Source organism: Amphimedon queenslandica, unplaced genomic scaffold (assembly GCF_000090795.2).
Source record: "Amphimedon queenslandica unplaced genomic scaffold, v1.1 AMPQUscaffold_13456, whole genome shotgun sequence".
In the NCBI taxonomy this organism is placed as follows: domain Eukaryota; kingdom Metazoa; phylum Porifera; class Demospongiae; order Haplosclerida; family Niphatidae; genus Amphimedon; species Amphimedon queenslandica.
In genome coordinates, this window is record NW_003546308.1 from 117849 (window position 1) to 132273 (window position 14425).

The window sequence follows — 14425 nt, forward strand, 5'->3', positions numbered from 1 at the left end:
TACTGGTAGTTATTATTGCTGTTTTCTATGATTATAATCATAATAATAATGCCTGCGAATTATGGTCCCGGATTTTAGGCTACGCAGGGCTACGGGACGGGACGTCCCGTCCTGTCCCGTCCCGTCCCGTAAAATAGTGACCACCCTTTTTTTCGAGGGCTATGAATTTCGTGGATTTTTATTTCGCGGATTTAATTTTCGCGAATTTATGCCGTCTGCCATCTTGTACCGTATTGATTTGATTTTCGCGAAAGTAATTTTCGCGAATTTTTAAAAAAAATCGCGAAATTTATAGCCCTCGAAAAAAGGCGCCCTACGTGCTACGGTATATCTAAACATTGAAAATATAACAGCACAATTCAATAAAGTATACATGTCTATAATATGTAGCTTTTTTATAGGAATACATTGCTATAGGGTAAGGTAATCATAACAGCTGCATTCCTTATAAGGAATGCAGCTGTTATAGTGAAACCTGGGAGAGCCAGCAGGAGAAGGCGCCAAGGCGGCGGATTATGTCTAATTTAACCAATGAGAGTTGTATTAACTTTGGCAGCTCCAAGTACAACATAGCCCTAGGTTTAAGGTCTGGCCTATCCTTTCTCTCGTGTGGTTTCATCTTTTGTATGCTACTCATCATCCTCCTCTTCAAAAAATACAAGTTCTTCTCACAACGTTTACTCTTGTACCTTGCCTTAAGCTGTATGCTCAATCTCTTGACAGCTGGACTCAATTTGTATGGGACCAAAGCCTACAACACTACTTCATCATTCATCACTATATACTGTAAGGTTGCTGGCTTTTCTGAGCAAATTACAATATGGTGGACAATAATGGCTACTTTCTGTATTGTCATTGCTTTATTCATAAAGGCAGTTTGTGGAAGGACTACGAGTCAATTTGAATTTGGGTATGTGCTCATTATTTTTGTCTTTCCCCTTATTTTTTCATGGATCCCGTTTTACTACGATGCCTACGGCCCTGACGATATGTTTTGTTGGATAAGGGAAGTCAATTTGAGCGATTGCAATAATTATTTTAAAATAGGTATGATCCTAAGATACACTCTTTATTATGTTCCTCTCACACTCCTAATGCTATTACTGGTAGCCTTGTACATCCCTGCTGTCATCATTGCTCATAAAAAGAAGAGCAGATGGTCTGGTAATTTTGACCCCGAAGCCATTGCTATTCGAAGGATGATTGCCATGGAAATACGCCCACTCATTTACTACCCACTGATTGTGCTGGTAATTAACGTATTTCCACTCCTCAAACAACTCTATGCAACCATCAATGATGCAACTTCAAGTGAACATGATGGTCTTAACCACAATTTAACAACTTATTTCACTCTCTCTGTCATTTCGTATGTCATTTACCCGTTTCAAGGGGTTCTGGTAACATTGGCGTTTACGCTGGACCCGGAGACTAGGAAACTCCTCACTTGGAAGAGATTCGTCGCTGCATTCCTTCAGACTTGTTGCTGCAGATCAAGAGGGATTGTTAGGAGTTATTCAATAGTACATGGTAGAAGTGATTCCCTTAATTACGGCTCAACCAGTCGCGATAGGGCAGCGGTGACTCAAGATGAAAGCTGTGATCCTGATGGCTTGCATATGAAGTTAAACTGGGAGTAAACTGTTTACCATTCATCACTATAGCATGTATAGGAAACTGGTAGATCAACACTATTGAGCGCTGCACATGCATTATTTTTATTTTGTTTTTTAATTTTTGAGCTCACTCAGAAGCACACAAAATTATGAAAATTGGTGTGGGCATTAAAATTACATGTGTGCTTATATGCACATACGTGTATGTGCTTATCTTTAAAATATAAACATAGGAATAGGTTTGATAGTCTATGGTTAAAACAACCATAGAAGCTACTGGTGTGTTACAAATTAATGAAGTTATTTTAAGTAGATCCCTATATGGTCGTACTGCCCTACTCACTCCACAATAGTCTGCTGCTGAACTGTTGCTATGATGGAGGGTAACAGCAGTAGTGGTCTGGACTCTAATCTAACTTGTTTCTCTGATTTCGAAGCAACAAAGTACAAAGTTCTGCTAGGACTGAGGGTTGTGCTCTCCTTGATTTCAGCTTCCTTTCTTGTGTGCATGCTCTTTATTATAATCATCTTTAAAAAGTACGTGTTCTTCACACAGAAACTCATATTGCTACTTGCCACCTGTTCCCTGGCCTATGATGTTGTCGCATCTATGAATGTTACAGCTCTCACTGCTTACAGGAGTAAGCCCGATCTCTATTACTGCTATGTGATTGGGTTCTTTGAGCAAGTGGCAACAATGGCTATCATTATGGCTTACTTCATCCTTGCTTTGGATATTTTCCTGAGAGCTGTGCTTGATAAGCAGACAGAGAAACTAAAGCTGCTCTATTTAATGTTAGTCCTATCCCCAATCTTATACAGTTGGGTACCATTCATTTTCCTTGCTTATGGCCCTATCGGCGCTGTGTGTTGGATAAGGAACAAAAACTTAGAGGATTGCTCTGACTTTCTAATTGGTGATTACATTATGATTGCGATATTTTCCGTCCCTTTTATGACATTACTGGTTACCATAATAGTCCTAATGGTGATATCACTCTCTTTTGTACGCTGGAAGAAAAAGAAATGGGGAGGACGGAAAGAAGAGAAGAGAATGAGAAGCAAAATGGAGGAAGAGATACGTTCTCTCATCTATTATCCATTTGTTCTTGTGTTCATTCATACCTTTGGTCTAATAACAAGCCTTTATGATTCATTAGGAGACAAAGACACCATTTATGATGTACTAATATTTGTTTCTACTATCATCTATCGCTTTCAAGGGATACTCATTTGCTGTATTTTTGTCCTCGACCCAGAAACAAGGAAGAAATTAAATCGAAAAGAGATCGTTGCAGCGTTAAAGAGAATGTGCATGAAAGATGAAGAGGAGAGCATCAGAGATTATAGGGCAGAAGCTGGGCGCAGTGATTCATTGCCTAAGAATATGTTTGACTCAATCATATACACACAAAAACTTGAAATACAGTAATAAGCTTAATGTGTGATTACTCTATAATTTTTTCTATAAAATATTCTTAATAATCTGTTTCCACTTCCGGTTTCATTTGCTTCCGGTTTAATCTATCACTTCCGGTTGCAGAAAGGTGAATGCTGACTGACAGTGACTGTGCTGACTGCTGAGCTAGTGTCACTTTGGAGCTGACTATCAGTCTTGTAAGATCATCATGGAGTTTAACAGCTCGACTAACTGCACTATGTTGGATAATGAGAAATATGATGGTCTAGTAGTTGTTCAGATTATTTTCTCTACTGTCTCTTGTGTCCTATTATTGTGTATGATAGGACTGATAGTGCTCTTTAAAGAGTACCAGTTCTTCAGCCAGAGGCTCATTCTCTATGTGGCTGTTTGCAGTTTAATTTACAGTCTCATCAATTCAATCAATTTCTTTGGAAGAGAAGCACAAAATGCAAGTTCAGCCTTAGAAGATTTGTGCATGGCAGTGGGTTTTTTCAACCAGGCTTCATTCTGCTGGGAGCTCATGTCTGTCACTATAATCATGATTGACATATTCATTAAGATTGTCTTCAAAAGACAAACAGAGAAATTTGAGCTGTTTTACGTTATATTAATCATATTTGTTCCACTTTCTTTTTCATGGATACCTTTTATTTATAAGGCATATGGACCTGCAGGAACTTTCTGTTGGATACGAGAGCGCACTTTTAATAACGAAACATATTGCCCTCTTTTTTGGCATGGGATCTACTTAAGATTTTTTCTCTACTATGGCCCACTCTACATTCTTTTTTTTGCCTTGTTCATACTGATTCTGTCTACTTGGTGCATCATCAGAAAGAGACACAAGCAATGGAGAAACAGTCAATTAGATTACCAGTTGGTACATTTAGAGCAAATTTTGGAAAAAGAGGTTCGCTCCCTCTTTGCTTACCCAGTTATATTCATAGTGGTAAATATAATACCATTTGCTCATAGGGTATATGGGATATATAGTACCAGTGATATCACCTATTTTGTTCTATCACTGATTACTGTCATACTGTTTAGTACTCAAGGGAGTATTATAATGATCGCTTTTTTAAGCTATCCAGAGACAAGAAAGAAAATGAAGTGGATTGAAATAAAGGCAGCTTTTCGAAGATGGCGTGGAAAAGAAGATGCTGCAATCAGAGAGTATCTAGTGGGCGAATCTACAGAAAGAGCTGATTCAATATTACCGACAAATACTGAATACACTAAGATAGTGTAGATTATTATTATATATAGTTGTAAGGTATCTATTACTATTTTGTGAATGAGTAGGAGTGTACTATAAGTTTTTATAAAAGTCATTTTATTATGTCATGAATACTATCAACAGCACAGCCAAGCTGTTTATTCCAGGAAGATGTCTAATGACAGCAGCAGCAATGGCACTGACCAGTCTTGCTTTGATATTTATGATGATCACCACTTCATAGGATTAGCTGTGTTAAGCGTAGTCCTCTCTATAATCTCAAGTATATTCCTGCTAGCTGCAATAGCACTCATTGTCCTCTTCAAGAAATATGTCTATTTGAGTCAGAAGCTGATCCTTTATCTCTGCATTGCAAGTCTCCTCTTCTCCTTCAGCACAGTACTCAACGTGACACCTGCTGACGCACACACCAATCCTGTCTCTAAGGCTTACTGCATTATCATGGGGTTTGTTGATCAGGTGTTCCTATGGTGGCAGATAAATTGCGTTGCAATCATCATGATTGATGTATTCATTCGTGTTGTATTTGAGAGGAACACACGAAAGTACAAAATACCATACATCATTGGTATAGTGGCTCCTCCATTGGTATTCTCATGGATACCATTCATTGGTCTATCCTATGGCCCAGCTGGTGTCTTCTGCTGGATAAGAGATAGAGAATATGAAAACTGTGACGTGTTTAATTTAGGAGCCATTTTAAGGTTTTCCCTCTACTATGCTCCTTTCTATGCTTTAATGATTGGCCTGGCAATACTTCTAGTCATTACTTTGTGCATATCACGAAGGAAGAAGAAGCAATGGATGACAGGGAACCTTGGGAAAGAGACGATAGAACTACAAAAGAAGATAATATCTGAAACCCGGTCTTTGATTGGGTATCCAGTTTTTTTCATGGTGATATGCATAACTCCACTCATTTTCAGGATCTATGGGATCTTTAAAACAGATGGCACTATCTACTTTATACTCTCCTATCTGCTGGTTATTGTCTATCGTCTGATTGGTGTTATCATTGCACTCATCTTTGCACTTGATCCAGAGACGAGGAAGAAACTAAATTGTGTCGAGATCCAAGCAGCCATCCAGCGATGGAAAGGGAAAGAGAAGAATGCTGTGGTTGCATATGAAGCTGAGATTGGACGGAGTGACTCCTATAGCAGGGAAAAAGCAATAAAGATTGAAAAAGATACATAGAATGATATCTAGGTTTGGATGAGTGCTCCATAATATAAGTAATTAATTATTATTACCAACATAATCATTAGCATTGTGTTTCCTTTTTAAAGTACAATTATTTTTATATCATTCTATGAGCCATCAGCCTCATGCAGAGTTGAATTCAATTAAGCTTAAAGCTCACATGACAATAGTATAGTAAATAAAACAGTACAGTATGTCCATTAAGGTAGGAGTAGTCGTCACTATGCATATAGTACATATCAATAGCTAGCGAAACTATTTCATAGTTGTTCTTGAAGAAGATGTCCAACAGCAATGAGAGCAATGAAACAGATGGGCCTGACCTTTCTTGTTTTGATGTCTTTAGTGATCCTCGATACACAGCACTGGCCGTGATGAACATTGTATTCTCCATATCCTCTATCTTGTGTCTGCTAGTGGCAATATCAATCATTGTCCTCTTTAAGAAATATGTGCACTTCAGTCAAAAGCTCATCCTTTATCTCTGTATTGCAAGTCTTTTCTATGCAGTCTCTAATTGCTTCAACGTGACGCCTCCTGATGTAGCGACTAATACAGCATCAAGGGGCTACTGTGTTGTGATGGGGTTTCTTGATCAGACTGTGTACTGGTGGATGATAAATTGTGTTGCAATCATCATGATTGATGTATTCATTCGTGTTGCATTTGAGAGAGACACACAAAAGTACAAAATACCATACATCATTGGGATACTAGTTCCTCCACTAGTAATCTCATGGATACCATTCCTTTATTTATCATACGGCCCGGCTGGCATCTTCTGCTGGATAAGAAATAAAAATTACGAGGATTGTTCTACATTTGATATTGGGAACTACTTCAGATTCTCCGTGTACTACATACCCTTTTACTTCCTTATGCTGGTCCTAGCAGTCCTTCTGGCCCTCTCCTTGTGTATAGCACGTAGGAAGAGAAAGCAATGGATAACAGGAAACTTGGGGAAAGAGACAAAAGAGCTGCAAAAGAAAATAGCATCTGAGATACGTCCCCTGTTAGGGTATCCCATCCTATTCATGATCATAAGCATATTCCCACTCATCTCAAGGATATATGATGCCACAGAACCAGACGAGGGTGACGTCTTCTATTACATTTTATTTGTATTGCTGGTGACATTTTATCGCTTGATTGGTGTCACTGTGTCCCTCATATTTGTCCTCGATCAAGAAACAAGGAAGCACCTTAATAAGAAAGAAATCAGAGCAGCTTACATGAGATGGCGCGGGCTAGAAAAAAGGCATGTCACCTCATACAAATTCAAAGTAGGCCAAAGTGACTCTTTCATTGACAAAAGCACTGCCATGACAGAGGAAAATAAACAATAATAGTTGTGAACAGTGAATCAATAAATTAATAATTTTTCAAATACATACACGTGTACATGTAGTAAAATTTTAATTTAATTTTAAAAATAAATTAAGTGAGAAGTTCAAAAGGCGCAAGGGATGAAGGGAAGGAGGAGAAAGAGGAAGAAAGAATAATTTGAGAAGAATTGATTATCACTCGTCCGGCCCTGCCTAAGACACACCATTGAAAACGTTCTCTTTAAAAGAATCATTCAGTATGATACTTCATCTTGCTTCTGGATGAGCTAAATATGCTTAGAGAAGTGATCCTGTTCCGAAAAAGAAGAGTAACTTCCTTAACTATTGACTGTGTCGCTCGTGTGAAGAGTATCAATGTGGTTAAAGAGATGAACGTGACGTTGTAGCATAATAGTAGCCAAAAGTTTCCAAGGACCGCTATACTGCTAAAGTGCCCAAAAAGATTGTATTTCGTGATTCCTAAAGGACATAAACAGATGAAATTAATTTAAACGTTAAATAATATACAATGTACATATGTACATGTACAATACTCAAATGCTGTACCACCCACATAATGAGTTAAAATGCAGACCCATCTGTAATCTTACCTAAAACTTGAACAACTACTGGCATGGCAGAACTTAGTATCAGCAATATGATGCTGTTAATGATAATCTGTAATAATAATAATAACAATAATAATAATAATAATTAATCGTGATTGGAATTGCCTTTATCATGGAGGTATCGCCTGGTCGTGGTCTTAGTCTCCTCAGCAGTGGAGTATTAAAGAATCCCAATAAACTGGCAGCTGTCATGTAACTAACAATAAACATTCAGGACAAAATAACAACTGATGACAATTAAAATTTGAAAATGGAAAAAATACATGTACTGTACATGTACATGTACATGTATGTATTATAGAAAATATATTCTACATTGTAAAATACATTTGTATATAATAATATTATTATTCTGATCATTAATAGGATACACAATGAGTATGACTTCCACTAGTGCACCCAATGGCCCAAGATAAGAGGCAGATTTCTCTCCCAGGCTATATATGTGCTCCTAGTATAAAATGAAAATTAAAAAAAAATACATTTTGTGGCCATACTTGAGCTCCTTTGGGTGAGTGTTCTGAGAGAAGTAGAAGAGAGAGGACATTAAAGAATACAAGAACAAGAGAGAAGAGAGTGAGAGCCAGAAGGGAAAAGAAGCAAAGAGGATAGAGTATGTGTCTCTCCCAAGCTGATGAGCGACGATGACGCTCTAAAAATGATAAAAGTCAGTGTTTCTGTATAGAACAGACATTGTTTGCTGTACCTAATCTTTTCTTTTCTTCATAAAGATCAACTAGGGACTGTCTTGTCTTACTAGATGCTAAGGATGAATTGCTACCAGTAAGAGAAGCTACAGAGAGAGAGGGGACGGGGCATACATGTAAGTATACATGTATACAGATGATTGGAGACTAACATGATCTTTTAATTGAAGCTTCTTCAAGGCGCAAGCTCTCAAGCCTCTGGTCAACATCAATATGAAGCTACAGTACATTATAAAGAAAGAGAAAATACATGTACATTGTACATGTACATGTACAATATAATAAGACGAAATAATACTTTCTACTAAGTATAGAAAATATTTAAAATGGAAAGGTCTAGAACAGATACATGTACATGTACAATTGTACATAATATGTACACAATAGCTCATGCTTTCAATCATGTACTGTAGGATTGGCTTACTTCAGGTTGTACTATGATAGTGCCAAGGAGTGTGAAGAGATTAGAGAAACCAATGGGAGTGCACATGCTAGTAATCAGTACACCAATCATTGACATACAGGAATAGAGTATGGGTATGTATAATACTAGACCTTTGATGTCCTGAAAGAGAGAGAGAGAAAGAAATAATATAAGCAGACATGGGTCAACTACATGTATATGTACATGTACATGTATCAACAAAATACCTGAACATGTAGTGTACTATTAGTACAGGGTTGGATTGTTTAAATTTCAAAATGCTCATAACTTGAAAAATATTTGTCGGAAACAGCTCAAACTTTCTACACAGCATAAGTACATCAATATGCATCAAAAAATGTAATAAAAATTGGGGGTGATTTTGGAGCCATTTTTTTGAAAAAACCATGGGCTATAGCCTTGGGTATTTTTTAGGATTTTGATGTTTTCTTAAAATGGCCATAACTTGAAAAATTGAAGTCGGAATCAGCTCAAACTTTCTACACAGCATAAGTACATCAATATGTATCAGAAAATGTAATAAAAATTGGGGGTGATTTCGGAGCCATTTTTTGGAAAAAACCATGGGCTATAGCCTTGGATATTTTTCAGAATTTTGACATTTTCTTAAAATGGCTGTAACTTGAAAAATTGAAGTCGGAATCAGCTCAAACTTTCTACATAGCATAAGTACATCAATATGCATCAGAAAATGTAATAAAAATTGGAGGTGATTTTGGAGCCAGTTTTTAAAAAAAACCATGGGCTATACAAGGCTATAGCCTTGGGTATTTTTCAGAATTTTGACGTTTTCTTAAAATGGCTGTAACTTGAAAAATTGAAGTCGGAATCAGCTCAAACTTTCTACATAGCATAAGTACATCAATATGCATCAGAAAATGTAATAAAAATTGGAGGTGATTTTGGAGCCAGTTTTTAAAAAAAACCATGGGCTATACAAGGCTATAGCCTTGGGTATTTTTCAGAATCTTGACGTTTTCTTAAAATGGCTGTAACTTGAAAAATTGAAATTGGAATAAGCTCAAACTTTCTACACAGCATAAGTACATCAATATGTATCAGAAAATGTAATAAAAATTGGGGGTGATTTCGGAGCCATTTTTTGAAAAAAACATGGGCTATAGTACAAAGTTCACAATACTGACCATCAAGTAGAAGGACATGCTGTGAATGTGAAGGGTAAGTGAATCAGCAACCCAAACAGTTCCAATGACTAAGAGAGCTAACATTAGTAAGACTATTATTGCTTCATACACCCGAGACATAATACCCTGAAAGAGATAGAGCAAAGGAAAGAGAGCAGGAAACACAATAAATAATTATAAATGTGGTACAATGTTAATACACATGTACATGTACATGACATGTATACTATAGTAACATGTACATGTACATGTACCTATGTACATGTACATGTACATAGGTACATGTTATTACCTTTTTTGTTCCAGGAAGTCCTTCAGCTTCATAGAAAAAGTAAGCAAACGGTAGCAACAGGAACAAACATACATTAGAGCCCAGGAATACCAAATTCCACAAACCTACAGTAAAGTACACAAACACATTATCACACACAATTATCATACAGTGATGCCAAATATATACATGTAACACACACATACATAAAAGAGTGAAAAGACAAATGATATCATAATATTTTAGAGAATAAAAGACAATACATGCATTGTATACATGTACATGTATGCATGTACATGTACATGCACCAAAAAAATCCTGACCTTTTACGAGTGAAGTATCTAGCCACCTGATGTATGATGTATTTGGATATATGTGACGTATTTCATTACTGATGATAGAGGAAGGGAGAAGAATGACCGAACTTAGACTAACAGAAACAGCAACTGCACACAATATCGTACTACAAAAGAAAAGGAACGTAGGATAAATTACATGTACATGTACATGTGCATGTGAATGTACATGTACTGTGTAATTTGCTTACGTTATTTTGTACACTATGGCATCTTGTTCATCTGAGGGTTAAAAGGGAAAAACAAAGAAAGTGAAATTAATTTACGAGGATTAGACTTACTATTTAAGGCTCCACTCTCTTTTGCTTTCTTGAAATATTTAACAATTGAGTAGCCACAGATGTACACACACATGCACAAGAGGAGACTAATCTAATAGAGAGAGGAAGAGAGAGAGGAAGAGAGAGAGAGAGAGAGAGTGTGTGTGAGAGAGAGAGAGTGAGAGAGTGAGAGAGAGAGAGAGTGAGAGAGAGAGAGAGTGAGAGAGAGAGAGAGAGTGAGTGAGTGAGTGAGAGAGAGAGAGAGTGAGTGAGTGAGAGAGAGAGTGAGTGAATGAGGCTGACATGTAGTACTATTGCTTCTTGCACAAACAAACACAGATAATGTATACATGTACGTTTGTAGATGCACATGTAGCACAAATAGGTACATAAGTAAATGTACATGTGTCAGTCAAATCTGTCTATTCTGGACAACTTAGGACCATATACTGTCCTGATTATAGGTGTCCTTATTCATAATAGGCAGGTTTGACTGTACATGCACAAGGCTACTTATGATAGATGCGTATTTATGATAAATACATGTACGTCATGCACTATACGTGTATATTGTAGAAGGTGTTTATGGCTATGTTGAAGAGGTACTAAACAGGAAGTAACTGCATACTATCTATAGACCACAGCTAGCCACAATAATAGAAGCATTATGAATATTATCAGGGAATCATCTGACCCTGAACTTGACAGGCATAACTTACAACACTGCCATATTAAAAATACATGTACATGTACATGAAATGTACCAAACACAACTCCCACATCTTTAATTGGATTAATCATTGTTTACTGGTTTTATTAGCTACATCAGCAAACATGTAGTTATTTCAAGAGAAAAGCAATGAGAATGTCATCAATGAAATACAGTCAAAAGAGTTCATTAAAATACATGTGTACATTGTAATTCCAGTATCATTGCTCTAGTTATCTTACCACGCATTCCCTCACGAAACTGTAGAAGGCTCTCTGCTCTTCTGGATCGACTAATATATCAGGGTCTTCTATTGTTAGCGAGGAAGAAAGGAACACATTCTCTTTCTCTTCCATCAGTCACCTCTCATGAAGAGGAGGCGTGTCACCAACCACGCCTTCAAAATGCAACTTCCTAGTTCCGCGCCAAAACCCGCGGCCTAACCTCTGTCTCCCTGGCAACCGATAAACAAAATGGCGGGCAATGATACCTGTGTCAATGGACTATGGGAAGACGGTGTATGCGTGTGTGATCCTAGGTATGAGCTTGGTTTTAACGAGCTGGAACTAAATCCAAAGTACTGCTTGGAAGAGAAAGTGACTGTTATTGCAGTAATACCATACGTCACTGGTGAAGAATTAGTTCACACAATTACAATTGGGCTAACCGTTTTCCTTGCAACATGGGCCATACTCTCATTTCTTGCATTGTTAATGAGCATTAAGGATATGAGTACAATACACACTGATCTACAAGTACTAAACCTAGAACTTGAGGAGTTTGTGAAAGAGAATGAAAAGTACCCGCAGGCTCAAGATATGATGGATGCAACATTGTGGGAACCTCCAAGACATTTTAAGTGTCTAGAAACAGTAGATGTAATGTAACGTAATACAAAATCATTAAAATAATCATTATCTCATCTATTGTATTATAATTATTATTAATTAAAATGAATTCATTGATTTATTCATAAATATTAGAGTACAGGAAACAACAACGTACTCTAATTTCCTATACTCTAATATCTATGATTTATCATGCATACATGCAGCCCCACCCTATCACCTTTCCTGATCATGCTAAAAAGATAATGGCTAATAGTTCTTATGCTATTTTAGTGCTAATTGCTGTTGCAATAGCACTCTGCAGCAGTTCATCATTGAATAGGCACACAGAAAGAAGCTCAAGTGTCAAAGACAGCACCAGTTATGATGTCATTGTCTTTGGAGCAACTCCTGCAGGTTTTGCAGCCTCACTGGGAGCAAAAGCTGCTGGTGCAGAGAAAGTATAAAAACTACAATTTTAGAATTACAATTACAAACTAAATATAATTTGGTTTCAAATAAAAGTAACAGCCAAAACTATAATAAAACACACATCTTCATTTAATTAGTCACCGTGCTAAAATCCATTGTCAAATCAATACTTAGTTATTACAATTATTCACATGCTAACTGGTCCTCCTCTGTTTCCTCCTATTTCTTCATAAGCAGGATTATTATCAGTAGTAAACACTAAATTGTTGAATTCATATGCTTCATTGCGTGTAGTAGGTACACATGCCTCTTGCTGTTTTTGTAATGAGGCAGACCCTGCAATTAATAATTAATTATAAGTAGAACATATCCTTACCAAATGCTTTCCTCTTGTATATAATAACAAGCAAAATGAGACTTATTATTATTATTAGTATTGATAATATTATAACAACACCTGCTGTGATAACTAAATAATAACTATGCATAAATACATAATACTATAATAATTCTATACTAACCATAATAACCAGTACTAATGCCAAGAGTTGTTGAAACAGGTGTGACAATAGTAGCAGTAGTAGTAGTAGCAGCAGCAGTAGTAGTAGTGATATAAGTAGACAGAGGATATGTATCTGTTAATGCTGTAATATGAACTATAAACACATAGTAAACTGACCAAATGCTAGTATAAATGGTTCACTACTACCAGCCTCATTACTAAATACAATACTGATATTACACCGCTGATACTGAAGTACTGGTACTGATCCTGTTATATTATTTGGTTGCTTAGTATAGTCTATAATATAAGAGCTACTATATATACCACCAGTTTCATTGCAGTGTACAGTAACCGTAGCACTATCAGGGGCTTCACCTGTGCATTCTACCATCACCTTAAAAGGAGAATCAATTATTCATCTATAAATAGTTCATCTTACTGGTATGCTGAACTGTATAATAGTAAATGTATTTTGTTGAAAAGTATGTTCTATAGAAACAGTATTTCCATTAACTGATTTTGGAGCTGTGTAAACATCATAAATTTAGATTAATGATTATCTCTGTACCTCTTTGATATGAGAATGTATTACTGTTAGATATTCCTTCTCCTAATTCATTAACTCCAGTTATAACATATGTATAACGATGAATGAATAAATTATTATCCACAAACTGATAACTGGTATCATATACTGATACAGTATCCACTAGGCTGCAAGTAATAGCATCATACATCTTTAGTATATAATAGAGTATAGATACTCCATCATCAACTGTAGGAGCAGTCCATGTTATATCAATAGTAGAACAGTTGTCAATTGAAGAATCAATGTTAGTAACTGGTCCAAGATAACCTAAAAAAGTATGTAAATGAATATTTAAGTACAAACTATCTTTACCAAATCCAAAAGAAGGTATTGGTAGGAATTCTCCTCCATTATTACTCAGTGATACATTAACAATAAATGTATTTAAATTATTAGGTACAGTTATTACTCCAGTAATCATCAATTGATCATTAACTTGTGTTGATATACCGAGACTGTCTTGTATCTGATTATTCATAAGCATATTCACTCTTGTACTATTCGGATACTCTCCTTTACATAACCCACTAACCTATTGTGATGAATAAAAGTCTGTATTTGTATGCAATGTAACTGTACCAGACTACCAGTGTATCCTTAAAGCCCACCATCCACTATTCAACTTTGTTGAAGGAAACTTTGTGGTTACTTTGATGTGCTATCAACTCTGTTGCCTGAAATAGAACTGACTTCTATTTCAGGCAACAGAGTTGCCCTAAGATCAAAGTAACCACAAAGTTGCTTTC

General features: G+C 36.4%; 7 protein-coding genes across 7 annotated transcripts; 5 read left to right on the plus strand and 2 right to left on the minus strand.

Annotated features, from left to right (window-relative positions):
- The first annotated feature begins 508 nt into the window (after nt 1-508).
- Nucleotides 509-1763, plus strand: LOC109581193 (uncharacterized). Its single transcript, XM_019995065.1, has one exon. It carries the CDS (start codon nt 516-518, stop codon nt 1638-1640), a length of 1125 nt encoding a protein of 374 aa, XP_019850624.1. The 5' UTR covers nt 509-515; the 3' UTR covers nt 1641-1763.
- A 229-nt stretch (nt 1764-1992) lies between these two features.
- On the plus strand, nt 1993-3048 carry LOC109581188 (uncharacterized). Its single transcript, XM_019995060.1, has one exon. The coding sequence runs from the start codon at nt 1993-1995 to the stop codon at nt 3046-3048; it is 1056 nt and encodes a 351-aa protein (XP_019850619.1).
- Nucleotides 3049-3244: 196 nt separating this feature from the next.
- On the plus strand, nt 3245-4288 carry LOC105312306 (cyclic AMP receptor-like protein A). Its single transcript, XM_011404851.1, has one exon. The coding sequence runs from the start codon at nt 3245-3247 to the stop codon at nt 4286-4288; it is 1044 nt and encodes a 347-aa protein (XP_011403153.1).
- A 138-nt stretch (nt 4289-4426) lies between these two features.
- On the plus strand, nt 4427-5473 carry LOC105312308 (uncharacterized). Its single transcript, XM_011404852.1, has one exon. The coding sequence runs from the start codon at nt 4427-4429 to the stop codon at nt 5471-5473; it is 1047 nt and encodes a 348-aa protein (XP_011403154.1).
- Nucleotides 5474-5760: 287 nt separating this feature from the next.
- Nucleotides 5761-6825, plus strand: LOC105312309 (uncharacterized). Its single transcript, XM_011404853.1, has one exon. It carries the CDS (start codon nt 5761-5763, stop codon nt 6823-6825), a length of 1065 nt encoding a protein of 354 aa, XP_011403155.1.
- Nucleotides 6760-11714, minus strand: LOC105312310 (limb region 1 protein homolog). The gene is made up of 14 exons (XM_019995032.1): nt 11569-11714; nt 10639-10729; nt 10549-10579; nt 10325-10464; nt 10023-10126; nt 9731-9856; nt 8565-8705; nt 8293-8359; nt 8140-8226; nt 7931-8085; nt 7805-7884; nt 7539-7629; nt 7416-7482; nt 6760-7284 (listed from the first exon to the last, which is right to left on the minus strand). Exons 1-14 carry the CDS (start codon nt 11680-11682, stop codon nt 7055-7057), a joined length of 1524 nt encoding a protein of 507 aa, XP_019850591.1. The 5' UTR covers nt 11683-11714; the 3' UTR covers nt 6760-7054.
- Nucleotides 11715-12629: 915 nt separating this feature from the next.
- On the minus strand, nt 12630-14290 carry LOC109581189 (uncharacterized). Its single transcript, XM_019995061.1, has 8 exons — nt 14212-14290; nt 13773-13946; nt 13659-13700; nt 13530-13615; nt 13265-13484; nt 13107-13220; nt 12962-13054; nt 12630-12921 (listed from the first exon to the last, which is right to left on the minus strand). Exons 1-8 carry the CDS (start codon nt 14288-14290, stop codon nt 12773-12775), a joined length of 957 nt encoding a protein of 318 aa, XP_019850620.1. The 3' UTR covers nt 12630-12772.
- Between the last annotated feature and the right edge of the window lie 135 nt (nt 14291-14425).